Source organism: Pipra filicauda, unplaced genomic scaffold (genome assembly GCF_003945595.2).
Source record: "Pipra filicauda isolate LSUMZ 115617 unplaced genomic scaffold, ASM394559v2 scaffold278_size1010298_pilon, whole genome shotgun sequence".
In the NCBI taxonomy this organism is placed as follows: domain Eukaryota; kingdom Metazoa; phylum Chordata; class Aves; order Passeriformes; family Pipridae; genus Pipra; species Pipra filicauda.
Window position 1 is genome coordinate 638,120 of NW_024104396.1, and position 26,482 is coordinate 664,601.

Below are 26,482 nucleotides of genomic sequence, written 5' to 3' on the forward strand. Positions count from 1 at the left end.
GGGAAGGTGCACTGAGGGATTTAGGTGTGTAGCTGCCCTTCAAGCTGGCTGACGTGTTTCATCTCTTGAAACTCTTGAAGCTTTTGTTTACCTGTAAGAGAGTCTAAAGTCCTGGCTCATTTTCTGCATGTCACGGCACTGGATATGTCAATGTTTAATCTGTGCATGCTGAGATCCTTGGGGTGAGGAATCCCGGCTTCTTTCAGCCTGGAGGACCAACAGTGCCAGATCCATACCAGACTAGCACCTGATCAACCAGCCCAAATATAACACAACAGTGCCTGTATCCCTGGGACATCTGGCTTTCAGGGCACTACAGGAGCATTTGTGCCATCCTTGCTTGGAAGCACTTGCACTCTGTGTGGGTTAATAAAGTACTCACTGGAACAGAGAGGCTTTGCAAGGACCAGTTAGTCACGGGTTAGGAACACTGTGATGCCATAACCCCGTGAATGGAGCAAGGGTAGGGCTGGATCTGGGCTCTGGGTCACCTCTGTACACCCCCTGTCAAGAGTCCCTCTCATCCCCCCCCGGCAGCAATCAGGCTGCCAGCTAGGTCTGCAGATGTTTAAGAATCTCATGAGATGTAAGTCCTGAAGGATGGAAGGGCAGCTTCAGAAATTCCTTTTGCCTGGTGCAATCTATCCTGGGAGTCCCAGCTTCATGCTGTGCTGCCTCCAGATGTGCCAGTGCCTGCACTCCCTCTGACCACTCACATCTCACCTCTTCTCTGTGAGGGGCAGGGCTGGGATACCAACTTGGCATCCCACAACATAACAGGAGTTAGGAAAACCCAAAAGACCCTGGGGACAGGACAGCTTGGCTCAGGAGTCCTGGCTCCCTCATATATTCCACTTTTCTGCCACTGGTCTTCTGCTCCTGGGGAAATGGAGACGTTTAAAGCAAGTATCGGGGAGTGAAATCACTACATAGAAAGCTTGGAAACTTTCTTCATGTCCTTTACTGTTGTAGGGATTTTTGAGTCATGATGTCCTTGTGTTTTCGAGTTTTTTATGTGTTGTTTAATATTAACAAAAAAAAAAAAAAAGGAAAAGGGATAGCCTATCTTTCTGTTCCTTGTTTTTTCACCTTGGAAAATGGTGCAGCTCATTTCAGAGGAGACTTCTGTCTCAAGGCTGTTTGGGAGGGAGAAAGGAGGAAGGAAGAAGGAGAGGAAAGCTCCAAGGTCAGCAACTGAGAACCGACACAGCACATAAAAATCTCTTCAAAGTGAAAAGGTTCTTTTGCCAAAACACAAGGGTTTCAGTGTAAACCACCTGAGCTGGATTCAAAGCCGTGTCAGGAGCCAGGCCAACACAGGGGAAGCTGCCGGGTCTGAGCACTTTGGAGCTTCCAGAGTGCCCCAAGTGCATGTAACCCAGCCTGCTCTCCAAACCCACCCCGTCCTGGATCACCATTTTTTTGGGGGCAGCAGTAACCTTCCTTCTGTCACTTCCCTATGCCAGCCAGGACTTGCCTGGGAATGCTTTTTGTCCACTCCAGCTCTTTTTCTCAGCAAAGGCTCACTCACCCCAAGAATGCATTACAAAAAACAGCCAGGCAGCTAAGTTGGGCAGTTGGGGATCTGCTCTGATCGATCCCAAAGGTGGTGACCTCTGGCTCTCTGGGTGGCTTATCATCTCTGTATACTTAGATACTGATGTCATGGTGACACAGGTAAATACACCCAGCACGTATTGCTGGGCACAGCTTGGATAAGCAAGCTGGCTCTTTTCTCACCTTTCCATATAGGCTGCTCCTGCAAATTTGCATCCTGGCAGATCACACAGATCCCAGGATGGGGCCGGGGGAGCAGTGAGCCCAGCTGCACAGAGTGTGTTGCCTTGAGCCTCCAGCCTCAGTTTCCTCTGCCTGTGTTTTTGTTGGCAGTGGATACTCAGCTGTGCAGCACAGGCTGGCTTGGTGATGCTTGATACAGCTGGAACATGTGTCACCTTCTGTGCATATCTCAACAAAACAAGGTTTTAATATAGTCCTGGTCTTGCAACAACTTCAATTTAACCTGTCCTCAAACTCTGTACCAAAACATCTTCCATCCCTATTGCACTGTAGTGTCTTGCCTGGCATAAGCTCAGGAGCTAGAGAATTATAATAAATTAGGACAACTGAATTACAATAAAAACCAGATATACATATGTAGGGAAACATTCTCTTTTGCCCCTGCCAGGGTAAGAGGGTCTGTCCTGGGGTGATGGCTCTGAGACAGGTAGCATGGCAGGCTCTGCCCAGCTGCCCCGGAGAAACACATCCCCACAAACCCACATCTCCATGCAGCTCAGGAAAGGAACAAAGTGCAGGGAGATAAAACATCACTCACCAGCTGTATCCCCAGAGGGTGGTGGGGAATAGCAGGTGAAGCTGGAGAACTCAGCGCAGCATTTCTCTGTCTGAAGCAGAGAAGTTGTGGATAGGAGGGGAAATCCAGCAGGGCTTATAATTAATGTAAAAACAGATCAGCTTGTGAAGTCTAGCCTGTATGCTCAGGTACCAGGCACTTCCCCTGGCCCCACTCGCCTGCAGGCTCTGGTCTGACTTTCATCCCTTCATCCTTGCTCTGCAGGATGCAGCGAGGTTGCAGCCAAGAGAGGGTCATGGGAATCCTGGCACAGATCCGCTCCAAAAAAAGCTCAGCCCAGCTGCCAGCGAACAGGCTGCCACTGGAGAGCAAAGTGAGCCAGAGCCACAGGGCTGCAGACAGAGCGGAGGAGCTGCGGCCCTCAGTAAGATTTAATTGGGTTTCTTGGTGTTTATAGCCCTTTGTTTCATGAAATAACATTGCAGATATGAGTGGCCAAGCTTTGGAAAGGAGGCTGTGAACACCTACCTGCAACATCCAGGATTTCCTGTCCACCAGTTGGAGTAAAAGAATTCAGCAGCCAAGTTTCTGCAAAGCAGTCATGGACAGTCGGGTTACTCACCGCCTGGGAAAACATGGAAATGCTCCAAAGGGTGCTGCCAAAGAAAGGCCTGAAAATGTCATACCTGTGAAGCAGAAGCCCTCCAAGGAGCTGAGGCCCATGCTCGGGGCCATCTTGCTGGGCCTCATGCTGTTCATCGCCGCGGTGGTGGCCTGGTGCTACTACACGGTGTCCCTGCGGAAGGCGGAGCGGCTCAAGACGGAGCTGATGGACCTGCGGGCGGACGGCTTCGTCATCAGGAACCAGCACGGGGAGGTGGTGTTCCGGCTGGCCTTCCGCTCGGGCAGCCTGGACCTGGAGTCGTGCTCCAAGGAGGGCGAGATCCTGAGCTGCACGCGGTCGAGCCGGGGGCCGCTCAACTTCTTCATCCAGACGGTGAAGCCCAAGGACACGGTGATGTGCTACCGCGTGCGCTGGGAGGAGCTGGCGGCCGGCCCGGCGGTGGAGCACACCATGTTCTGGGAGGATGCCCACTGGTACGGGGGCTCGGAGATGAGCACCCAGCACTGGCCCATCCGCCTGGCTGGCTACCAGGAGCCCGTGCCCTACGTGACCAGTGACGTCTACTCCTTCCGCGACAGCTTTGGCGGCATCCTGGAGCGCTACTGGCTCTCCTCCAAGGCGGCGGCCATCAAGATCAACGATTCCGTGCCCTTCCACCTGGGCTTCAACGCCACTGAGCGCGCCCTCTTCTTCCAGGCCCGCTACAAGGACTCGCCCTACAAGCCCCTGCCGGGGCAGCCGCCCTTCCCCGAGCTCAGCTACCGTGTCTGCGTGGGCTCCGACATCACCTCCATCCACAAGTACATGGTGCGCAGGTACTTCAACAAGCCCTCCAAGATCCCTGCCGAGAACGCCTTCCGATACCCCATCTGGTCCACCTGGGCACTCTACAAGAAAGATATAAACCAGGATAAAATTCTGCAGTTTGCAAGAAACATCAGAAAGTACCGTTTTAATTGCAGCCACATAGAGATCGATGACATGTACACCAAAGCCTATGGGGACTTTGATTTTGACCCTGTCAAGTTCCCCAATGTGATGGATATGTTTGCAAAACTGAGGGAAGATGGGTTTAAGATCACCCTGTGGATCCATCCCTTTATACACAAAGATTCCTCCAATTTTGGTGTGGGGATTGAGCGTCAGCTGTTCATCAAGGAGCCATCAGGGCGGCTGCCAGCCATGGTGGAGTGGTGGAATGGCATTGGGGCCATCCTGGACTTCACCAACCCAGCAGCCCGGGACTGGTTCCAGAGCCACCTGCGCCAGCTCCGACACAAGTACGGCATCTCGTCCTTCAAGTTTGATGCAGGTGAGACCAGCTACCTGCCCAAGCAGTTCAGCACCTTCCGGCCGCTCTCGGACCCCAGCATCTGGTCCCGGCGCTACACAGAGATGGCCATCCCCTTCTACGAGCTGGCCGAGGTGCGCGTGGGCTACCAGTCCCAGAACATCTCCTGCTTCTTCCGCATCATCGACCGTGACTCCGTCTGGGGCTACGAGCTCGGCCTCAAGTCCCTCATCCCCACGGTGCTCACCATCAGCATGCTGGGGTACCCATTTGTGCTGCCGGATATGATTGGAGGGAACTTCCTCCCTAATAAGACAGAGGGGGCAGTGGAGATCCCCGACCGGGAGCTGTACGTGCGGTGGCTGGAGCTGTCGGCCTTCATGCCCTCCATGCAGTTCTCCATCCCGCCCTGGCTCTACGACAAGGAGGTGGTGGAGATCGCCCAGAAGTTCACGGAGCTCCACGAGTCGCTGGTGGCCCCGCTGCTGCTGGAGCTGGCCGGGGAGGTCACCGACACGGGCGACCCCATCATCCGTCCCATCTGGTGGATCTCGCCCCGCGACGAGGCCACTCACAGGATCGACTCCCAGTTCCTCATTGGGGACACCCTCATGGTGGCACCTGTCCTGGAGATGGGCAAGCAGGAGCGGGATGTCTACCTGCCGGCGGGCAAGTGGCGCAGCTACAAGGGGGAGCTGTTTGAGAAGACCCCAGTGCTGCTCACTGACTATCCCGTTGACCTGGACGAAGTTGCCTATTTCCTCTGGGTGTCCTAACATGGTCCTCATCAGTGTACAATGGACTCAGTGATTAATTAACCAACAGCTTTAATGACCTGTGAATTGGCATAGTTTTTTACATTGAAACACTTCATTATGAAATTTGAAGAAAACACTGAGACTTCTGTTTTTTTATGGAGCAAGTGGTGCTCCATAACTGATTAATATATATTGGATGAGTGTCTTTGTTATTGCAGTGTGACAAGTGCAATGTATAGAAACACAGTCTCTGCTCATAATCTTTTCCTACCAAGAAATGCCATGCATGCTTCTTGTTTATAAAGGAAATTACATGGACTCCTTTGTTACCCAGTTGCACAGCTGATCCCCTGAGGTATTTAAAATTTCATGTGCTTAGTGAAGGAGGCAGCTGCAGCAAATTACTTTTTTTTTTACAAAAAGCAGTCTGTGGTTATCCTGAAGAGGAAGGCACCCAAACTGCAGCCTGCACAACAGATGGGAACTGATGCAGGCGTGAAGAGGAGTTTACACTTCCCATGGCTATCTGAGTAAGGAGAAGAAAGCTGCAGCACTTGCTGTATGCTGTGGCAACTGCTTTCCCCCTTTCATAAATTATTGAGAATCATGTCCATGGTGTGGATTCAGGTAAGCCTGTAAATGTGGTGAAATCTCATGGTAGTAAAGATTAATACATAGTACCAAGTCAGGGTTTAGACTTGATAGTGCTCCCATGTGTGTTTTGGGACCATGTTTAGAGCCAAAGGGTGCAATCTGTCAGGTCCCAGGGGAGAACTTGGCCTCCTCAGAGAGTTCAGACAATTAACAAACCAGCCTGAGTGCCCTGCTGCCTCAGTTTCCCCATTGAAAATGTTCTCCCACCCTGTGCTAATGGAGATCCCTGTCCATGAGCCGGTATTCTGCCCACACAGGTGACTTCTCCTGAGTGAAGGTGTGTCAGCAGCTCCTGAAGGCTTGTGGTAGGCAGGCTGTCTGTGAAATGCTCTCCACTCCTGGTCCAACCTTCCCTCTGTTTTTAAACAAACAAAAGCTTAAAGGTGACACATCTGAGCAGTTTGGGAGAGCCCAAGAGTCTCTGGGATGCAATGTGCCTTCCCAAAATGAGAGACAGATCCCTTTGCTGACCCCAGCACACTGCTTGTAGGTAACTGGGAGGTAAAGCTCTTGTGTGGCCCCAGGACAGGAGAAAGCTCCCTTCTTTAGGGGTTTGTCCCAGAGCTGATCCATACAAAAGGTAAACAGGGGCTGGAGAACATCGCACTCACTCCAGGGCTGGTTTGGTGTCCAGGTGAAGCAGCCCCAAAACTGGCTCAGACTCCTGTTACCCATCAGGGGGTCCGTTGTACCGAGAGGACTCTGCGTGGGCACAGTGGCACAAGAGCAATGCCAGATGTTCTGGATGAGCCAGAACATCTTCTAGATGCCCCTGAGAGCAGCTGAAGCTACAGTAATGCTATTGCTGGTGTGGCTGAGGGGAGGGACAACCCCACTTTAATCCAGGGATGTGAAAGGGAAGGCAGTGCTCATCAGTCTGCCAGTTCTGTTCAGAGTTAACAGGATATCTCTGAATCCTTACCGTAGGCTTTCTTCTATTCCAGGATAGTAGTTTCCAAGGAACGCATCTCCCCCGAGGTTGAGAAACTGTTTCTGAATGCTACTCTGTTGCTGCTTTGAAGCCCCAAGGAGTCCCTGACATATGAGCTTGGGGGAACCAGAGGGTCCTGGAGGGGCCCAGCAAGATTCCTCTGGCTGTTGTTGCTGCACCAAAAAAAAAAAAGCTTTCTGCAAAGCTGATGCCCTCGATGCTGAGGAGAGGTGGGAGAACCAGACTCCAGCCCCCTCATATGGCACCTCTGCCTGTGTAATCAGTGTGTTCTGTATGCACACACAGCTCTGCCACCCACCTGCATCACAGACTGGGTGGAAAAAATAGGCATCACTGAGACTTTCTGCAAACTCTGGAGATGACATGACATGCCTGGTACCATGGCTGCAAAAATGCCTCCCCCATCCCTTTCCAGTCTTTCCCCCAGTGCTTTTCCCTGCTGCCCACCCAAGCCACAGGGAGCCATGGGGGATGGGTACTGGAAGCATCCTGTGAGCAGGTGGCACCCCAGCCACCTCTCGACACCCTCCTGCAGCACCAGGGCTGTGTGCTGACAGAGGAACATCTTGTTTGCCTTGCTAAGCCTCAGTCCTGATTGGTTTTTTGCACTCCCAGTGCTGAGCAAGAGCTCTTTGCTGGAGGTGCTGGTGACATGGGACTCTGCCCCAGCACACAGCTCACCCCAGTCAGCCTATTTTTTGGCAGGGGCAGTTTATTGCCCTTAATCTTTGATGATCACTGAGATAAAAACCACCTAGCCCTCCTGGCAACATAATAAAAGAAATAAAAATCTCTGATTTTCTGTACTTGGCCTCTGGGATGTTGCATCAGCCCAGACCATCTTTTATGACTCTCCTGGCACAAGGCATCTACAGGCTGGCAGCTCCCACCAGGCTCGGGACGAGCTGAGACTGAGGAGGTTGTTTTTTTCCTGAGCTGCCAGCCTGGCCACATGCCCTAAAGGTCTCTGCTGCCGTCAGTTTCTCCTTTTACCACGGTCCTCCCTAGCCCTGGGGTCTGCCTGCGTGTTGTTTTTTTCTTACTTTTAATAAAAGCTGTTATTTTGAGCAGCATGGACATGCTCACAGCTAGGATCTCATGGGTCAGCACCCACTGCTCTGCTGTCACCATAGGCACCTCCTTGAAATCCAGTTATGAACTGGGCTTTTGCTTTAGCCTCGGTGGTGTTTCGACTTTGCCATAAGCACTCCCCCCTGTGCAATACAGTGTTTTCAAGCACTGCCATTTTAGCTGGGATGCAGCACAGAGTTGTTCCCACTTGCCGTCCCCATATCCCTGACGAGCCTCAGACACCCTCTCTACACACAGCACCAGCTTTTGGGAGGATGCAAACCAAACCTAAACCTAAAGCACCGATTCCAAAGAGGACCTCTGCATTATTGAGGATCTGCTGCAAGCCTGTGACTGCTGCAAGTTGCCAAGGTCTTCAGCAGGGCCAGCTTCACCCTCCATGTGATCATCAGCCAAGTGTATGGATGCCACTCGCATCCAAGGAAGAAGTCAAAGGAACAGCATTGGGAAAATGTCTTTTACTGCAAAAGGAGTTAACTGAAGTTCCTCTCATTTCTTAAGCCACGCTGAATGTGTTGGCCAGGGCTACTGATGCCTGATGGCACAAGGCAGCTGTGGTTTGTGCAGTTAACAATGGAAAGGGAAGGAAAAACATTATGTGGGGCAAAGGGGGATGGTGTGGGGTAAGGCAGGCTCCTAAATGAGCTTCATGTGCTCCATTCCTGGGACTTTCACAGCCACAAATATCTACTCCATCCCCATCCTTGCTGTCAGTGCCATCTGGAAAAGGGAACCCTGGGCAGTGGGGACAGCCAGGGCCCAGAAGGACCTTCTGGAGTGCCCGAGGGGAGCTGAGGGCAGGCTCCTCTTCTTCATTTCCTGCAAACAGTCCCAAAGTATGTGTCCTCTGAGAACACTGCGGACTAGTAAACCCCCCAGAGTCAGTGTTGATTAGCCTTTTTTGGGTGGACATCAGTAAAAACGGGCACGACAGTATGGGCCCCACCCCCGGGGTTGACACAACATCGGGGTTTGCCCAGACGTGGTCTTTTCCAGGCCATCCCTAAGGCACAGCTATTTTCCTTGCTGTCAGGACCTAAGAAAGGGCAATCCTTGATCCAGTGTGATTGTCTGCCACCACTGCAAACACAACAGTGGGGTGACTGCCAACTCCTCCTTTTAAAACATACACCAAAGCTGCAGGCTGCCAGCTTTAATTAAAACAACAAAATCTCAACTGTGATTTCAGTGACAATAAGGGTAAAAGAAGCCCCAGATACCCCTGAACCACCAGCTGAAGCAACTTGGTCAAGAAAAACATAGTTAAACTTCTTTTTGTTTTCCAAAATTTTTATCTCAATCAGGGTGATTCATGTTACAGTTCATACCAATTAAGAATTACAAAAGTGGTTAAAAACAGACCCACCAGCATTACAGTCTGACGTAGGACAGCATGTGCAAACACAAGCACCCAGGAAACCCGATACACAACAGTGCAAGCTTCAAACTTCCATCACATGAGCATCGCATGTGGAAAGGCTGAATCCAACTCCCAAACCTGTTTTGGGGCTTTTCCATTGCTGAGACAAGCTAATTCTTGCTTTGGCCAGTGACTCACGGTGTAAATCAGAGAAATCCCCCTACCAGCAGTTCTCAAGGTGTCTGTGCAGAGCTTGTGGTCTACAAGGTCCAAGAGATCCTCAAGTTTTGCAGTGCTACAGCACGGTGTTAGAAGTAGTGGTTTTGGTAAAAAGTTGGATGGAAAGGGCACCTAGAAGCCTGAGACACCTTAAGGCAGCACTGCTGAGTCTATCCCCAACACCAGCCCTTACATCCTCTCAGCAGCTTTATCCTTCCTCTTGCTGGAGTCCTGAATAGCCATACAGCATTTAGAAAAAAAAGGGTACTGTATAATCTTACCCATTTATGATAGAGTTAAATAAAAAGAAAACTAAAACTTTGTTAATAAAAGCCTTTCTTTTGAGGGGAGGGGAAAGAAGACAGTGTGTCTTATGGAGAACTTCCTCCCTGACCTCCCTGACAGTGCCTGATACCACTGAAAGGAGATTGAAGGCACTCATCTGGCTGCTCCCATCATTTTAATAGCAGAGGGATGCTAAGAGGAACTCTGTGTTTCTCTTCACACAGTCTCATCCCTTACTAGTGAGGGATGTGGTGAGTGGCACAGAAACAGGGGAAGACATGCAATATCTCCTGGGATCCTTCCCATGAAGTCCTGTGCCAAGGATCCCACTTCTACATTGGGAGCTGAGCTGTGCAGCAACACCCCCTCCACCTAATGACTCCCACACCAAGGGATGACAAGTATTTCAGGTTGAAAGGGAAGAGCTGGAGCCTATCAAGGCATGACCTTTATGAATTTCTGGAGGTCTCTCCACACCCTGTCCTCCCTGTAGGCTTTGGCCAGACTCATCTCCAGGAGATCCTTACCTTCACCTCCACCCTCCAAGCAAGGCCCAAGTCCTGCTAGTGCCCTGATGAATGATGCTGAGATTCCAGAATTAACTCCTTGCCAGAAGGAATCTGTAACTGGTGCTGTAATCATTCTTTGTACTGGTGGTGAGGAACAAGCTTGAGTGCTTCAGAATTACAAGCCTGAGAAAAAGGCTTTGGAACATACTTGTGCTCCAGCTGGGCAAGGACCTATAAGGCTCCCCTTACATCTCATTTTGAGGCTGAAACACCAAATTATGCAGGGCAGATTCAGATCTTAAGGGATGTTCCAAAGAGACCTTCAAACCAGACTTCCTCCCTTCCTAACTATAAAACTGGATTCAGATTTTGCCCCAACACCTAAATTTCTCCTCCTCGATTCCACCACAACCCCCAGGCTTAGTGCATCTCTTTTTCTGCCTCCTGTAAAGCCCAGTGGTAGGAGACGTACTTTGAGAAAGATCCTCACTGGTACTCAACCCTAACCAAAACATGAACCATCTCCCTCAGTGGCAGACTCATGCTGGACCTTTGCTCAGCCCAGATACAATCCTAGGAGAAGCCCCAAGGATACTGAGCTGTCCTTGGCTGGTGCCCCAACCCTTCCCAGCCATTGCAGTTCAACTGCTTCTGCGGAAGCTCATTAAAAATTCAGGGGCTGACACACGTTCCCAAACCAGGGCACAGCCGGGAATGTCCTGCCTTAGGGAGGAAGGCTGCCAGACTTCAATCCTGCTCGCTCTGTCTTGAGTCTCCGTAAATGCATCTTTCCATATAAAAGCAAATGGGGAATCTGTGAAAGAGTCATCTCTGCAGCTGCAGGGGACTTTGGGTGCAGGATCACATCACCCCGTGTCCCCTCCAGAAGCCTCTGACAGCAATCCCACCTCCAGCTGCCTGAGGAAGACCCTTAGGATCCTTAGGACTCTCCCAGAGAGAGAAGAGGGCTGACTCAGAAAAACCCTCACCCAAGTCATCACCTCTAACCGCGACCTGAGGCGGGTATTGGTTTAATTTCACCTCAGATGAGAACGTTTCCGTGGGCGCAGTGAGAACACCCGCTGGCACAGACCCATCAGTCCAGAAAGCCGGTGTTTTCCACCCACGGGCAAGTCGGCTAGCAGCAAACCTCCCCGCCAATCCCAGACACGTGCTGCTCGCGGGAACCGGCTGTTCCTGGGGACGCGCCACACTTAGTGCTTGAGAGCGGCTTTGCTCCAGGCGGTCCTTCTGCCAGCAACAAACCTCATCTGTCCTTAAAAACCAAAAAAAGGATGGCATCAGCAGGATAATCACGTAACAAAGCGGTTTCATAAATGTTTAAAAAAGACTAATGGGACGCGCTGGTATGGGCAGCGCCGCTCTAGGAAAGGCAATGTTGATGCCCAGGGCAAAATACAAATGCAAGAGCCTTGTACGGGGTGTCAAATGGGCGAGGAGGTGGGATGCAGCTGTCCCAGCGGGCAATAAGCAGCCCATAAAATTAAAACACATCGAGTAACCTGGCCTGCTTGGTAGCCAGGACAGCAGGAGCACGGGGCAACTGTTAGTCCAGTGCCACGCTAGACAAAAGGGGTAAAAAAATATGCGTGCATATATATATATATACATATATATATATTTTGCTTTCTGTTTTTAAAAATATCCTTTTGAATATATTTGCCATAATTTAAAACTTACGGCAGGCTGTGCTGCAGCAACCCTCTCACACTACACACCCTCATACCCACTGCCAGGTGCTCCCACAGAACTAGAAACGCTACCACTGGCACTAACCAACCTCCACATCTTGAAATCCTTGGGAACTGAAAAGGTGTTGGGTTTACTAAATGTCTGCAGACAGACTGACAACTTCTTATTGATCTATACAGAGAAATTTGCTGCCTACTGTTATCCAATCAGAGTTTCCCAACTGACCCAAATTAAAAAAAACAAGATCAATCCCCAAATAAAAAAAAAATTATCCCCAAGTGAAGTCTATATAATTCCCCTCCTCCACCCCAGTCTCAAATGAAATGTGCAATTAGAATTATTATCTGTTAGAAAGTCCTAGGTAAGGCATGGTTATTCCAAAGCTGGGGAAGAAGCCTGTTAGGACACCCAGAGGAAATAGGCAACTTCGTCCAGGTCAACGGGATAGTCAGTGAGCAGCACTGGGGTCTTCTCAAACAGCTCCCCCTTGTAGCTGCGCCACTTGCCCGCCGGCAGGTAGACATCCCGCTCCTGCTTGCCCATCTCCAGGACAGGTGCCACCATGAGGGTGTCCCCAATGAGGAACTGGGAGTCGATCCTGTGAGTGGCCTTGTCGCGGGGCGAGATCCACCAGATGGGACGGATGATGGGGTCGCCCGTGTCGGTGACCTCCCCGGCCAGCTCCAGCAGCAGCGGGGCCACCAGCGACTCGTGGAGCTCCGTGAACTTCTGGGCGATCTCCACCACCTCCTTGTCGTAGAGCCAGGGCGGGATGGAGAACTGCATGGAGGGCATGAAGGCCGACAGCTCCAGCCACCGCACGTACAGCTCCCGGTCGGGGATCTCCACTGCCCCATTTGTCTTATTGGGGAAAAAATTCCCTCCGATCATGTCGGCAGATATGAAGGGGTACCCCAGCATGCTGATGGTGAGCACCGTGGGGATGAGGGACTTGAGGCCGAGCTCGTAGCCCCAGACGGAGTCACGGTCAATGATGCGGAAGAAGCAGGAGATGTTCTGGGACTGGTAGCCCACGCGCACCTCGGCCAGCTCGTAGAAGGGGATGGCCATCTCTGTGTAGCGCCGGGACCAGATGCTGGGGTCCGAGAGCGGCCGGAAGGTGCTGAACTGCTTGGGCAGGTAGCTGGTCTCACCTGCATCAAACTTGAAGGACGAGATGCCGTACTTGTGTCGGAGCTGGCGCAGGTGGCTCTGGAACCAGTCCCGGGCTGCTGGGTTGGTGAAGTCCAGGATGGCCCCAATGCCATTCCACCACTCCACCATGGCTGGCAGCCGCCCTGATGGCTCCTTGATGAACAGCTGACGCTCAATCCCCACACCAAAATTGGAGGAATTGTAGTTTATGAAAGGGTGAGTCCACAGAGTGATCTTAAACCCATCTTCCCTCAGTTTTGCAAACGTCTCCGTCACATTGGGGAACTTGACAGGGTCAAAATCAAAGTCCCCATAGGCTTGGGTGTACATGTCATCGATCTCTATGTGGCTGCAATTAAAACGGTACTTCTTGATCTTTTCGGCAAATCGCAAGAGTTTGTCCTGGTCGATGTCGTTCTTGTAGAGTGCCCAGGTGGACCAGATGGGGTATCGGAAGGCGTTCTCGGCAGGGATCTTGGAGGGCTTGTTGAAGTACCTGCGCACCATGTACTTGTGGATGGAGGTGATGTCGGAGCCCACGCAGACACGGTAGCTGAGCTCGGGGAAGGGCGGCTGCCCCGGCAGGGGCTTGTAGGGCGAGTCCTTGTAGCGGGCCTGGAAGAAGAGGGCGCGCTCAGTGGCGTTGAAGCCCAGGTGGAAGGGCACGGAATCGTTGATCTTGATGGCCGCCGCCTTGGAGGAGAGCCAGTAGCGCTCCAGGATGCCGCCAAAGCTGTCGCGGAAGGAGTAGACGTCACTGGTCACGTAGGGCACGGGCTCCTGGTAGCCAGCCAGGCGGATGGGCCAGTGCTGGGTGCTCATCTCCGAGCCCCCGTACCAGTGGGCATCCTCCCAGAACATGGTGTGCTCCACCGCCGGGCCGGCCGCCAGCTCCTCCCAGCGCACGCGGTAGCACATCACCGTGTCCTTGGGCTTCACCGTCTGGATGAAGAAGTTGAGCGGCCCCCGGCTCGACCGCGTGCAGCTCAGGATCTCGCCCTCCTTGGAGCACGACTCCAGGTCCAGGCTGCCCGAGCGGAAGGCCAGCCGGAACACCACCTCCCCGTGCTGGTTCCTGATGACGAAGCCGTCCGCCCGCAGGTCCATCAGCTCCGTCTTGAGCCGCTCCGCCTTCCGCAGGGACACCGTGTAGTAGCACCAGGCCACCACCGCGGCGATGAACAGCATGAGGCCCAGCAAGATGGCCCCGAGCATGGGCCTCAGCTCCTTGGAGGGCTTCTGCTTCACAGGTGTAAAGTTCTCGGGCAGGAAGGTGTACATGGTGCTGTTTTCTCTATAGCTTTTTGCAGAGAAGTGGGAAGGAAGCAAGTCAGGGTCTCTCAGCAGAGGAAAAAGGGACTGTTAGGAGAGTTCCCACTTCCACCGACTCCCAGAACACTCATGTCTGCAAAAGAAGGGGATATAAATAGTGTCAGAAAAACCTCTGAATCAAGGGACAGCATGTCATCCATTTGCTCTCTCAGTCTGAGCAGCTCCCCCAGCCCCCCATTGCCCAACTGTGACGTGCCAGGTGCTGTACGCCGAGTACCAGACACCATCTCCAATTACCCCAGGCAAGACAACACATGTGGAAAGCAGCCTGGGCCCCACGCCGAGAACAACCCCAGGGCAACAAGGACCAAATCATTGCCATAATTAATGTTCTTTTCTTGTTGGGAGCCTTTCAGTGAGGCAGGAGTGGAGGCTGGGAGGGAGTAGAAGGAAGCTGAACAGGAGCCAGATCAGCCCACTGACAGTGTCTTTAAGAGACAGGGATAACTAAGAGCCATAAAAGACACCACGTAATGAATTCCAGGCAGCCTCTCCTAATTTTAATCAAATTGCCTCCCTGGCAGATTTAATTCAACTCATCTGCAGCACCATCCACTTCCTGTCCCCAGTATGTCCCCAGCATGTCCCCAGCATGTCCCAGCTGCTCGAGCTGGGTGATGCTTTGCAGTGAAGGTGGGAAAATCCATGCTTCTCCACACCTCCCAGAGAGCCAAACAGGGCTGGGGTACCAGTTGCTCATGGTTGGTTTTGGGGGGCATGTAGGGGGTGCAGTAAGCAGCAAAGCGTGGCTGTGGGAGGTACCACACCAGCAGCCCCCAGCCAGAGGAGAGCAGCTGGCTCTGCCACGTGCTCAGATCTCTACAAGGGCTCTGCATGGGAGAAAAGCTAACTTTGCTGGGAGTGAGCAGTGCAGGACCTCCAACGGGCTCTTCCTCTGTGCAGTAAGGCTCCAGGCTGTGTTTCAGCTCCATCTCTCTCTCCCCTGCGTGGCCCCGGGGAAGCAGACTGTGCCAAGAGCCTAATGGCTTTTCCTTGGCCATGGTCTGGCTGGGCTCCGCCAAGCATAACACCCGGGATCCAGGGGAAAAAGTAAAGTAAGGACACGGGAGAGTGAGAAGCAAACACAGCTGCAGGAGGAGCAGGGGCAGGGGGAAGGAGCTGCAGAGCTGCAGACCAGCTGGCCGGTACCTGCCTGGTGCCAGCAAACACGGCACGCCGCCTCCTCCCCAGGCTTTGGGGCTGGAAACCTGCCAGCTGCAGGAAAATCAGAGGGCAAAAGCCCTCTTCTGGGGCACAGATGAAACTGGTTGCAGAGGCTCCCTCTAAAGGGGTTGGTTTCTTTCTTAACAGAAGGGAAGAAAAAGATCTAAAATGAAATACAGAACCCTTTCCCTGCCACAGGCGCGACAAGCCAGAACACTCTGCGCCTCAAACAGACCTTTCTCCCCAGAAAAGGCAAAGAGAAGCAGAAAGGGGTCCTGAGCACCACCTAAGCCCTGTTCCTCTGCTACAGGCATGCCCATGTGTGTAAACCCACAGCAGCATCTGTGCACAGGCTAAACTAAACATTCCGTGTTTTCTAATCATCTTGAAGCGTGTATTGAACTAGACCTTGCAGTTGGGGGAACTTTTTGTGTAGCCAGACAGGTCATTTTAACCTTCCCCTGGGAGCCAGTAACTTTCTAGACTGCCAGTTGCTTTAAATGGGATTACGGAGGCATTAGGAAGCGATTAGCCTGAACAGGCGATAGGTTTAGTTAAATGACTTGTCCCATGGCCAGCTCCCACGGAGCCCTCACTCCCCACAGGATGGGGACAGCTCCAGCCATTCCAACTGGGTCACTCAGCGATGGATCCTGCCCCCAGGAGGGCAGTGGGACTCTCACCCACCAGCACATGTGATGCAAGGCCAGCTGAGCCCAGCAAAAATTGGGCAAGAAAGGCAGGGAGAAGCTGGTGGTGGGAAGAGGCTTAACCTTCATCTTCTCTCCCAACTCTTGCTTTGCTTTAGGATGAACCAGAAGCAGCACAGGGCTTTACCGGGGATGGCAGGGAGGAAGGTTTGCGGAAGGATCTTGGCCAAAACCAGCACAGCTGAGCAAAGCCGCAAGTGGTAGGATGCTTCTGGAAATACAAATGGGTATGCTGAGCCCAAAAAAGCTTTCTCCCTCTCAGCACTGGGAATTTCTGGGATGCCAGAGAGAGAGAGATGCAAATACCTGTCACCTCTGTCTCAGTCCTGCCTTACCTGGGGACTGCAAAGCTCAGGGGGGGGAAATATAAAATGCAGTCTCCATCAAGCAGGACTTGCAAATTATTTGGGAAAGTAATTTTTTTTAAGTTTTCATATTTTCTGTACAAAAAAGAGGGGAAAATGGTGTTTTCTTTCCAACTCTCACTTAGGGTTTTAAGCCCAAGAAATGTTTGATACTGCCACTGTGGCGACAGCCACCTCCTCATTCCATGTAAAACTGACAGCAGCACCCAGGGCTTTAGGGAGTTTCTGGATTTTTATCTCCCTTTCAGGAGGCTGGTTTATTATTTATGAACTACTTCCAAGCTGCTCTATTTTTAGGCTGTTTCCTTCTTTTACCCCCCATGGGCTGGAGCTCATGGCATACATGAGGGAGTCATCACTGCCGCTGTCAGTAGAGGAATAAATGTGTTATTTTAAGAAAGATTTTGCAGCCTGTTGTGTCCCTTGGACACTGATCTGCCTCAGAGGGATGTGAAGGCTGGGTGATTGAGCTGGTGGATATAATGCTGCTCTGGTTGCTATGGCTGGGCCAGGATCGAACCCTGTGGGCTGATGGACGTTGCCTGCTTGGAGACTGCTCCAACAAAGACACTTGGAACTATGTTTTTGGGCATCACCCAGCACACCGATGGGACAGAAGGGTCTCCAAACCCAATCCTGCTCTGTGCCCGTGCAGTCCCTGTATTTTTTTTGCCTTGTTAACAAAATGCATGCTCTCCAGTGGGAGATATGGCTCCATCCCAGGTGAGAGCTAAGTCTCCCAGGCTCCCCAGGGACGCCTTCCACCTCTCACTCGTGAGCTGCAGCCTGCAGAGGTGCCTGCTCATGAACTGCGTGTTTCAACATTTTTTTTTGGAATGCTAACTTGTTATTTTGCTCCAAGATGACATTGTGGTGACCTTTAACTCCTCAAAAAAAAAAACCAAAACAAAAAAACAAAAAACCCAACCAAACCAACAACAATCAAAAGAAAAAGAAAACGGGAAGGGAGAGTGTCAAAGTCAAACAGCGTGTTTGCAGCTTGCTGTGCTGGAGCTTCCCAGCTGACCCAAAACAAAGCTTTTTCTTTGTGTTCTGTGGAAGCAGCGAGCCATCTTGCCTCAACCCAAGATGAAAGCAAAACATCTGAGCAGGACACACTTTACGGAGTAAAAATAAAAATCCATTTTTTGACCGCTTCTATTTTTACCAACACTGCCGCTAACCACGGGCTGCGAGACCCACAGCACCACTAACCCCAGCCACTTTGCAATTAGGACATTCATTTAAAGAGGGTCAATAACATACAGCTGGTCTCTACTGTCCTGAAAGGGTCAGGTCTGAACCATGCTGGGGGCCAAGCTTGTGCTGGGGACACACACCCATTTCCCATGCCGGGATGCCAGGAAGCCCTTGCCTACGCTGCAAGGTGCTACCGCCTCCTCCCCAAACATATTGGCAGGAGTCGAGCTAAGGAAACAGCACAGAAACGCTGCAGCTTTCAGCAGGAGGCACCTCCACACAAGAGAAGGGAATCAGGATAGCAAATTAAAAGAGAAATTTCTTCTCTGCAAAAAAGCTGTGGGAGCAAAAACACCGCCACGTGCCCAGTCTGGAACCCCCTGTGGGGAACCAGCCCTGACAAAGAGACTTTGCACACCTGAGATGGAGGACAAGCAAACCCTTCCTGAGGGTTTAATTTCCCTTGGAGGGGTCTGCAGCAGAGCACTGGAGTTCTCTGAAGGGCTTTGTGGGGTCAAATATGGTGAAATCGCTGTTCCACCTGCTTGGTGCTGTAGGTGGGACAGGTCGGGGCACCTGGTAAAAACCCCTTCACGGAGCACAGGGCTGCTCCCCACACACCCTGACTCCACGTGGATCAGAGGCACCGATTCCCTCCCGAGTCCTGTGGATCCTCCCAAATACCACAGCAGATCCCCCCAGGGCTCTGGGTTTATCCCTGTAATGCTTAAGCCACCTTGGGGTGGCACAGACCCCCGGCCCCTGAGCCAGGGCAGCGACTCTGCCCGAGCAGGGATAGGGAGGGGGACCCTCACCTTCACCGTCCGCGCTGTGGTCAGAGCAGGGATCGACAGCCTTCCTGGTCTGAGGGGCTCAGGGAGAGGCTGCGGGGAGGGGGTTGCCTGCTCCTCCTGCAAAGTGACAGACCCTCGCTGCTGGGGCTGTTGCAAATTCCCCACAGCACTCGACTGCTGGATACGGACAGGCCCAGCCAGGAGGCAGCTCATCCCGCCGGGGGCACGGTGCCCCGGGTACTTACCTATCCACTGCTTCCCGGGGATCCCTGCCTGTCGCCTGGCTTCATCACAGATGCCTTTTTAAGCACATAAAACCCGAGCACAGCTACACCTCCACCTCCCCGGCAGCTTCGTCCTCTCCATCGCGTCTCGGGGCTCCGAGCCGGCTGCTCCGCGTCCACGAGCAGGAGGAGGGGACCGGCACGTCACCGGCGTGTTCTCTCAGGCACTGTGACGGATGCGGGAGCAGCCAACCCTCTGGCCAGGATGTGCCAGGGAAGCGGCGCACGGCCAAGGGGAGCTGCCGCAGGCACTGCCGGGGCACACGGGCACACACTCCCGGAGTCCCGGGATCCGGGCTGGCATCTCCCCTCCCTGCCAGGCGGGCGAGAAGAGCCGGCGAAAGCTCATTCTCTCCTGCACTCACAGGAGCTCCAGAATCAGAAAGCAAAATAAAAAACAAAACAAAACAAAAAACAACCCAACACACGGTTTGGGGTAGGTTTTCTTCCCCCGCTCCAAATCCTGCGATTTTAAGCAGTGTCGTGATCCTGTAGGATAATGAGGCTGCCTCGAGCCATGAGAAACAAGCAGTCCCACTGCTGCCGGCTGGTTTGTAAGCCAGGATTAAACAGCACTGGGCACCCAGAGGATAAACCCCGAATCCAAGGGGGCCATGTCAATACAGAGCTCATCTGCAAAGTGCAGACATGCTGCCAGGACCTTACTCCATCTGTAAGAGGAGGCAGGAGATTTGAAGCTGTGGCATTAGCTCTGCCCAGCCTTAAATACTTTCACCTGTACTGTAGGAATCGTGACTTTACAACCTAGTTTTGTCCTTTAAAGCTTCCAGTGTCAAGTGATGCTCCAAATCCATTTAGACACCTCATCCAGTGTCTGACCATGAATACAAAATAGCCACTGGGAACCAATTCTGGCAGCAGACGACTTAATATTTAACACCCCTGATAATTCCCCCTTTACAACATTGTCTTTCTTTGTTCTTCACTCTGTGTTAATTAGCAAGACGAAGTTTAATAAGCTGGTTTTTCACTTTAACCGTGCACACCTCTTATGGTGCTGACATCTCATGACTAAACCATGACCAGAGGCTCTTGCTTTCCCCTGCCTGGAGGCACATCACAGCACCTGAATTTATCTGAACCTCAAAGATTTGTGGAGACTTTAAAACAAAGTGAGGTGTCCTGGTCCACTTGTATCAAAGTGCATTGGACATAAGGGAGAGAAAGCTCCAGGGCTCTCCCTTCAAGGACATCTCTCTGTCCACCTTGGAGAAGTCCTACAGGCCCTGGGGGAGCTGGAGGCAGCCTGGCTCCAAAATTGCAGTCCATGGGGTAGCCCAGAGCCCAGCAGCCAGCTTCTTGGCACCTAAGGGGCCATCAGCTCTCGTGCCCAACAGCAGCAAAAGCAAAACACCAAATGCAAGAGGTTCCACCTGCCTGCATGCCAGGATGACATAAATCACTCCCCCCAAATAAACGGGAGTGATAACTACAATAATTTCATCACTCCCACCAAGGAGCAGCACCAGGTAAGGAGGTGGCCCAGCAGCCAGGCACTGAAACCTCCACACGAGGCCTCAGTTTACTATTAGCTTATTTCATTTGTCACGTGTACCGTATAAGATTCACAGCCATCAAGATTTCGGTGTCTTTGCCGCTGTCTGTTGGTCCCTCAGCCCAATTCCGTCTGGTACACGATGTGTGCCATCAAACACCTCATCACTCCAACAGCCTCTTCCCAAAGCGGTGTTAATCTCATTTCCTACTCATCTCCCTCCTCCAAGACAAACCACCCCACAGCAGGATCTGGTGCCCTGTTTTGCCCCCCCCCCCCCCCCCCCCCAGATTCTTAAAAGAGCTGATTCAGCACTTTGGGAGCACTCAGCATTCCAGATGCTGAAGCAGGCTGAAACCTGAGCTCACCCCAACACCCAAGCGCTACAACACGATATGGGAGAGAAATGGAAACATAAGCACATCCCTTTGGCACGGCCCCGGCGATTTTCCAGCCATTGAGTCACCATGAAACTCCAGGCACTGAGCAGTTCCAGAGAGCTGTGGATGGCTAATGGAGCTGGGCTGGCGACTCAGGTCCCTGAATTTGCATCTGTATCCAACAGTCAATGAGACGGGACAACCTTGGGCCAAATGCAGTCGTCATTCCCTATAAGGGCTCCTTTGCATGCTCCATGTGCAGATCCAGTCATACAGACACAAACTCCCAAACCTCACTGTCCACCTGGCTGTGCATCATGGGTATCCCAAGGCGGTAAGGGAGGGGAAAAGAGGGAGTAGCATTTGTGCTTTCCAACACTCTTTGGCTGCTCCTTGCCACGGCCAGTGATGGCGGAGCTGTCCCAAAAACCACTCCAAACCCAACCCAGCAAATGGCACAATTCGCTGCATACACCCATCTGCAAAGTTTTCACTACCAAGCATCTATCCAGCGGTAAAAGCTGAAGCTGCACTTGGCGACTGGAGCTGGGGACGTGTCTCCCAGCTCCGTTCATCTCCTCCGGGCGGGCAGACTCCCACCCATGACAGAACTCGAGCGGTCCCTGCACGGCGGGATGCCAAAGGCGCGCACCCTAAGGTCAGGGCGAAGCTCTCCACCTTCACTCCGGTCCCCGCGGGCCTTCCCGAGCCATCCCCACTCCCGCCGGCAGCCTGAGGTCTGCGGGAGGGGGACCCCTCGCCCGCCTCCACCTCGCACCCCCCGTGCTGGGGCTGCGCTCCCCACACCCGCCCCGGGGGCAGGCCCGGGACCCGCGGACTCACCGGGGGCGCGGGGCCATGGCCGGGTCTGCGGGGCCGGGGGGCTCCGGGCGCGGGGCTGAGCGCGGTGTTCCGGGGTTGGGCGCTCCCCGCCCCGCCCCGGCTCCCGCCCCGGACCGGCCCCCGGACCGGCGCTCCCCGATGGGAGATGTAGTTCGGCCCCGGCGGGGCTGCTCCGGGGGGTATGGAGCCGCTGGGGATGCCCGGGGGACGCGTGAGGATGCGGGTACCCCTGGGGCTGGGATGGGGTAGTTCGGGGTTTGGCGCTGGCAGGGCTGTGCCAGGATGCTTTTGGGTCAGGATGGGGGTTTTCATGAGATGCTTCGAGGCCGGGACAGGGTTTTAATGGGATGCCTTGGGGCTGGGACGGGGTTTTAATGGGATGCTTTTGGGCTGTGCTGGGCTCTTCATGTGATGCTTTGGGGCTGGGATGAGCATCCCCCCCACTGTGAGGACTGCAGTGCTATGGGTTTATAATCAGCAGCACACTTGGAGGGCCCTGCGTGATGTTGCCCCCTGGCACTGTGCTCTCAGATCATAGTCAGAGAAGGGCATTTCATGCCTTCATTAATTATGTACTGCTTTCAAGTCCCCCTCCTTATTTAGCCTGTGTCCGTGCTCAGTATCCCAGATGGATGGCAGCTCTTCCTGGATAACTTGCCAAAAGCAAGCACGTCCTCAGCAGCCCAGCACGAAGCCGACAAACATGGGTGTCAATGACTGCTTCTATTTTTGGCTGTGTTACTATGCTCTGAGAGCTTTCCCTGGTGTGCTTTCTTGATCTCCAGCTTGTGCATGGTGGCAAGGTACCAGACCCTGAGGGTTCTTAAAGTGCCCACCAAGCCAGCAGTTGCTGAAGTTTCCTCCCCCTTACCAGGAACTTCCCCAGCCTGTGGGAAAGGGTTGGAGGGGAACTGATGCAAGCCAGTTTTAATGAAAGCCCATATTTACCCTTCCCCAGTGCCATGGGGCAGAGTAAGCCTCTGAGATAAACTAACGCTCCTTGGCATTGCCAGGAGACCATTTCCAGCAGGTCTCCCTCCCTGCAAACACCCTCTCTCTCTTTTATAGTCATTTCCCTAAAATGTTCTTTCCCAGAGCCATGCCAATCCAGGAAAATACTCCTGTTTCTAAGTGGAGAAGACCTTGAGAAACTTCTCTCTGAGCCTCAGGCATAGGGAAATCTATGGGAAACCCAATGCTCTCTGTTTATTCTCATTGTTTGGTTTTAGTTTCAGATCTCTGGAATTTAAAGCCAGTCATACGTTTTCTGCAAAGCCTCACACCTAATTTTGGCCTATGGGGGGTTAATGCAGTAGCAGAGTGATGACTGTGCTGTCTGGACAGCCTCCCTTCTGCCCTCGCTGCTTCCCCAGGGCTGAAAAAAGCTGCTTCAGCAACAGAGACATCCTAAAGGTAAACATGTGGGGATTAAAAGGTGCTGCTGGACCTGGAGTGGGTGAAGGACAGGGATAATTACTGCATAACGAACAGCGTGACCAGGGAACAGGTTCTTGATAAGTAGAGCACACAATGACAACAGAAAATACAAGAGCAGCACAAGAAACACTGAAGTGGTCTGTGAGGATGCTAAGCTACATGCATCCTGGCTCAGGGATGTCAGCGGGATTTCAGGGGTCGTACAGTTCCAAGGATGGCCAGGTGAGACCAGGCATAGCATCAACTGTCCTGGCAGGTAAATTTGGTAACTGGTTCTCTACAGGTGGCAACAACATTCTCCACAGCCCAGCACTGCAGTGGAGTCCTGCCCTGGTCAGGTTCACTCACACTGTGAGATGGAGATGTGAGGGCTGCATCGCTGCCTGTGTGGGCATCATGGTGGGACCTGCTACCCCTCGGTGTCTGCAGTCTGACCCATCCTAGGCAGGTGGATTTTGGGGGATACAGCTTGGGCATGCTGTGCAGAAAGGTCTCCAACCTTGCCTCCTGCAAGGAGCAATGTCAGCCTTGTGCTGCAGAGCTCGAGGTGCTGGTAGCACCTGAGGCAGCTCCAGTTTGGGGGGGTCTAGCAGGGCTGGACTCCACCTTGGGCAGAAGGGGAAGGTGAGAGGAGTGCTTATTCCAGGCTATGTGGTTGTAGGGACCTGTTGTCCAGGTGATGTATTTGCCCTTATTGACAAAAACTGTGTTGTGCTGTGTAATGCAAAAGCGACAGACCCTGTGGTGCTGGGGGCAAGGGGGGATGTCCAGAGAGTCCCAACTCTTCCCCCACTTTGTGAAAGACAATGCCACAGGGTGAGGGGACATGTCAGGGGTGCTGATCCTGAGGTTCTTGTCAAGGATCTGTCATGGAGGTGACACCCATCACTTGAAGCTCATTGGCCACTTGTCCCTGCCTGTGCAGCCCTGGTCCCTGGGGACTCTCCTGAAGAGTATCCCTGAGGCAGCACCTACCACCAGAGGGTATTTATGGGATACCAGGGGACAAAACATTAGGGATCAGCAGATATCCCTGGGACAGTGACAGTCTCAGTCCAGGGAGGGAGATGGGTGGCCATGGCAAAGCTACAAGCAAAGGGAGCATCCCTTTGCCACTGGAAGGGGGACACAGGATGCAAAAGGAGGATAAACAGAGCCACTGCCAGCATCTTCAGCCTCCTGACCCCATGGAGATGTGCCCTGTGTGACTCAGGGGGACAGCTGGCACCTCACCAGTACCTTCAGACCTGCCCAGCCAGTACTTCTTGGGCCAGTAAGCAGCAGGGTGATGGTGCTGCTGTAGTATTCCTGCATCGCCACCTCTATCAAATGCTTGGTCTGACCTTGGCTCGATGGATTTTGTAACAGGGGCGTTGTTAATCCCTACAGACAGCAGGGAGTAGGAAGAGACACCCATACCATGTGGCAGCATCTGTCTTCACGGCCATCGGGACACACGGTGAAGCCGATTATCAGGCAGGATCTAATGCTGGAAATGCAGCTGTACATCTGACACCAAGCCTCCCTTAAAGTAGGTGGGCCTGGGGCTCATTGCAGCACTGTGATCCTTCCTCCAGGCTCCCTGCTCACCCAAAACCAGGGGACGAAGGATGGCTGGGCATCACTGGCTCCTCTCCCCCTGCAGCCAGGGTGGGCAAAGGCATCTGGGCACTTTGCCTTAGTGGGAGATGGGAGTGAGTGCACTGGGAATGGGGCCAGCACAGGTGGAGAGTTACACAACCAAAGCAATGTCCTACAGCTGGCAAGGCCAGAGAGAGCTGGGTCTTGTGGGGCAGAGGGGTGCCCTGGTTGGTAGTGTGCTCCATTTCTGTCCCTGCACAGCAGTGACATCCATCTCTGTGCCCTCTGCTCGCTCCCTCATTATAATGCACATGCTAACGAGGCTGTAGGAGATGAGATGGTTTGCAGTGAGCTTTGCCTCAGTGCCTGCGACCTTCTTAGCCCCTGTAGGGAAAGCTGTGTCCCACAGACACACACACACTGAGACCTCGGCTCAGGGATCCCTCTTCCTCCAGGACCAGGGCTGGGAGGGGTATTTTGGCGCTCAGATCTTTCCCCAGCCCTTCACACAGTCCCCCTGTCATGGGAGGCCCCTCATCAGAACTGATCTGAGCCTGAGGGCTGTGTTGGAGCAGCTCTCAGAGCCACCCTGTGTGCCCCCCCCATCATCACCATGTCACGCAGCAGCCCTGGTCTGAGCCCTGCCTCAGTTTCCCTTTCCTCAGCAGATCCTGCTTCCAAACCTGTGCACTCCAAAACCTACTGATGGACAGGGCTGATGTGTGAGAGCTCTTCCCGGTGACTGCCAGCCCTCAGAGCCCAAAGCCACTGCAGGATGCAGCTCCAGGGGACAAGAAGTCGGCAAGCAATGGCTGTGAGCTGTCAAACGCCTCCTAATCAGGAAGCAATTCCCCCCTGTGCCGCCCCTCTGTAGCAGCAGTTGGGTAGGGGTAGAAACCCTGAAGTTTTCTCCTCCTGCAGCATTTATGTGTTTTACAAACTTGTTCTCTTTCCAGAGCTGCTGTGGAGTCTGCTCTTGGATGGTCTTTCCGACAAAGCTCAGCAGGCAGTAGGAGCTGATGTAAGTGCTGATGGGGGCCTTGTGTTTTTTGGAGAAGAGTAACATGTTGCTGCAGCCTGCTGGGACAGGGCTGGGCCTGGGGACTTGCAGCCCACACAGGAAGGGGAACGGGGCTGGTGCCACTGCTCTGCCAGCCCTGGGTGGTGCTTATGTGATTAGTGATGCCACAGAATGGGAGCAGGTGGATTTGGTGGCTTTCTGTCAGCCCCATAGCTATACTCCAGTTCTAGCCTAGGGCAGAGCAATTTCCGCCTGCATCACTCCTGGGCTGCACCCTCCTGATTTTATCCTGGCTCCCAGCTTCCTCCCCTCCTGCAGGCAACTACCTAACAATGGTAGGAAACAGTTTCAGCTGGTCCTAGTCAAGATAATTTTATTTTGGGAGGTGCAGAAATGATTGTGGTTTTTCCAGCCCCTTTCTCCTGTATTTACTTGGAAATCCTGCATCAATCCAGCTGCAGGCAAAGAGCCCCACACCAGCACAGCCAGTGCCCACAGCACAGCACCAGGAACAGCTGCCCCAGCCTCTGTGGTAGCCAGGGGAATTATGACCTGCTCTGCCTCCCCTTTTTAATTAGAAGCTGGATTTAGGTGATCCTGTGTGGCTTGTTTTCTCTTCCATTCTGAGTAATGGGCTCTGCAGTCAGCATGAGAGATCCTCATCCATCTCAGTGCAGAAAGGCAGCTGGATTATGCCAGGGAGGGATTTGCATGCACTGGGTTTGCTTTTCCTGGAGCTGGGGAGTTGAGCAGAATCCCTGCCCCTGCAGGGATGGGGACAGGCCAAGCCCTGCTCTGGCCTGACTTGTCACGCAGTGCTGACACAGAGCCCTGCTCTGCTCCCAGTTCCAGCTCCTCTGCTGCTGCGTTTTCGGAGATGACTGGTGCAGACCCAAGCCTGTCTTGGCAGAGTGGATGCCAACCT

General features: G+C 53.0%; 3 protein-coding genes across 5 annotated transcripts; 1 reads left to right on the top strand and 2 right to left on the bottom strand.

The window, feature by feature from the left end:
* The first annotated feature begins 2,767 nt into the window (after positions 1-2,767).
* On the top strand, positions 2,768-5,379 carry LOC113988519 (myogenesis-regulating glycosidase-like). Its single transcript, XM_027722217.2, has one exon. It carries the CDS (start codon positions 2,919-2,921, stop codon positions 5,007-5,009), a length of 2,091 nt encoding a protein of 696 aa, XP_027578018.2. The 5' UTR covers positions 2,768-2,918; the 3' UTR covers positions 5,010-5,379.
* Positions 5,380-8,961: 3,582 nt separating this feature from the next.
* Positions 8,962-21,555, bottom strand: LOC113988520 (myogenesis-regulating glycosidase-like). 3 transcript variants are annotated; one of them, XM_039382633.1, is made up of 3 exons: positions 18,741-18,955; positions 18,517-18,612; positions 8,962-14,335 (listed from the first exon to the last, which is right to left on the bottom strand). In XM_039382633.1, exon 3 carries the CDS (start codon positions 14,209-14,211, stop codon positions 12,175-12,177), a length of 2,037 nt encoding a protein of 678 aa, XP_039238567.1. In that variant the 5' UTR covers positions 14,212-14,335; positions 18,517-18,612; positions 18,741-18,955; the 3' UTR covers positions 8,962-12,174. The 3 variants fall into 3 exon arrangements, with proteins under 3 accessions (XP_039238567.1, XP_027578020.1, XP_027578019.1); XM_027722219.2 differs by lacking the exons at positions 18,517-18,612; positions 18,741-18,955 and adding an exon at positions 21,519-21,555; XM_027722218.2 differs by lacking the exon at positions 18,517-18,612.
* Positions 18,824-25,870, bottom strand: CUNH9orf24 (chromosome unknown C9orf24 homolog). The gene is given in 6 exon segments (XM_039382656.1): positions 18,824-19,030; positions 23,391-23,462; positions 23,562-23,702; positions 24,184-24,242; positions 24,245-24,338; positions 25,474-25,870. Coding segments are annotated over 6 exon segments (702 nt in total). The 5' UTR covers positions 25,603-25,870.
* Positions 25,871-26,482: the final 612 nt, after the last annotated feature.

What these genes read in the sequence shown, in the direction of transcription:
- LOC113988519 (XM_027722217.2), top strand. Translation starts at nt 2,919, where the DNA reads ATGGACAGTCGGGTTACTCACCGCCTGGGAAAACATGGAAATGCTCCA.
- LOC113988520 (XM_027722219.2), bottom strand. Translation starts at nt 14,211, where the DNA reads ATGTACACCTTCCTGCCCGAGAACTTTACACCTGTGAAGCAGAAGCCC.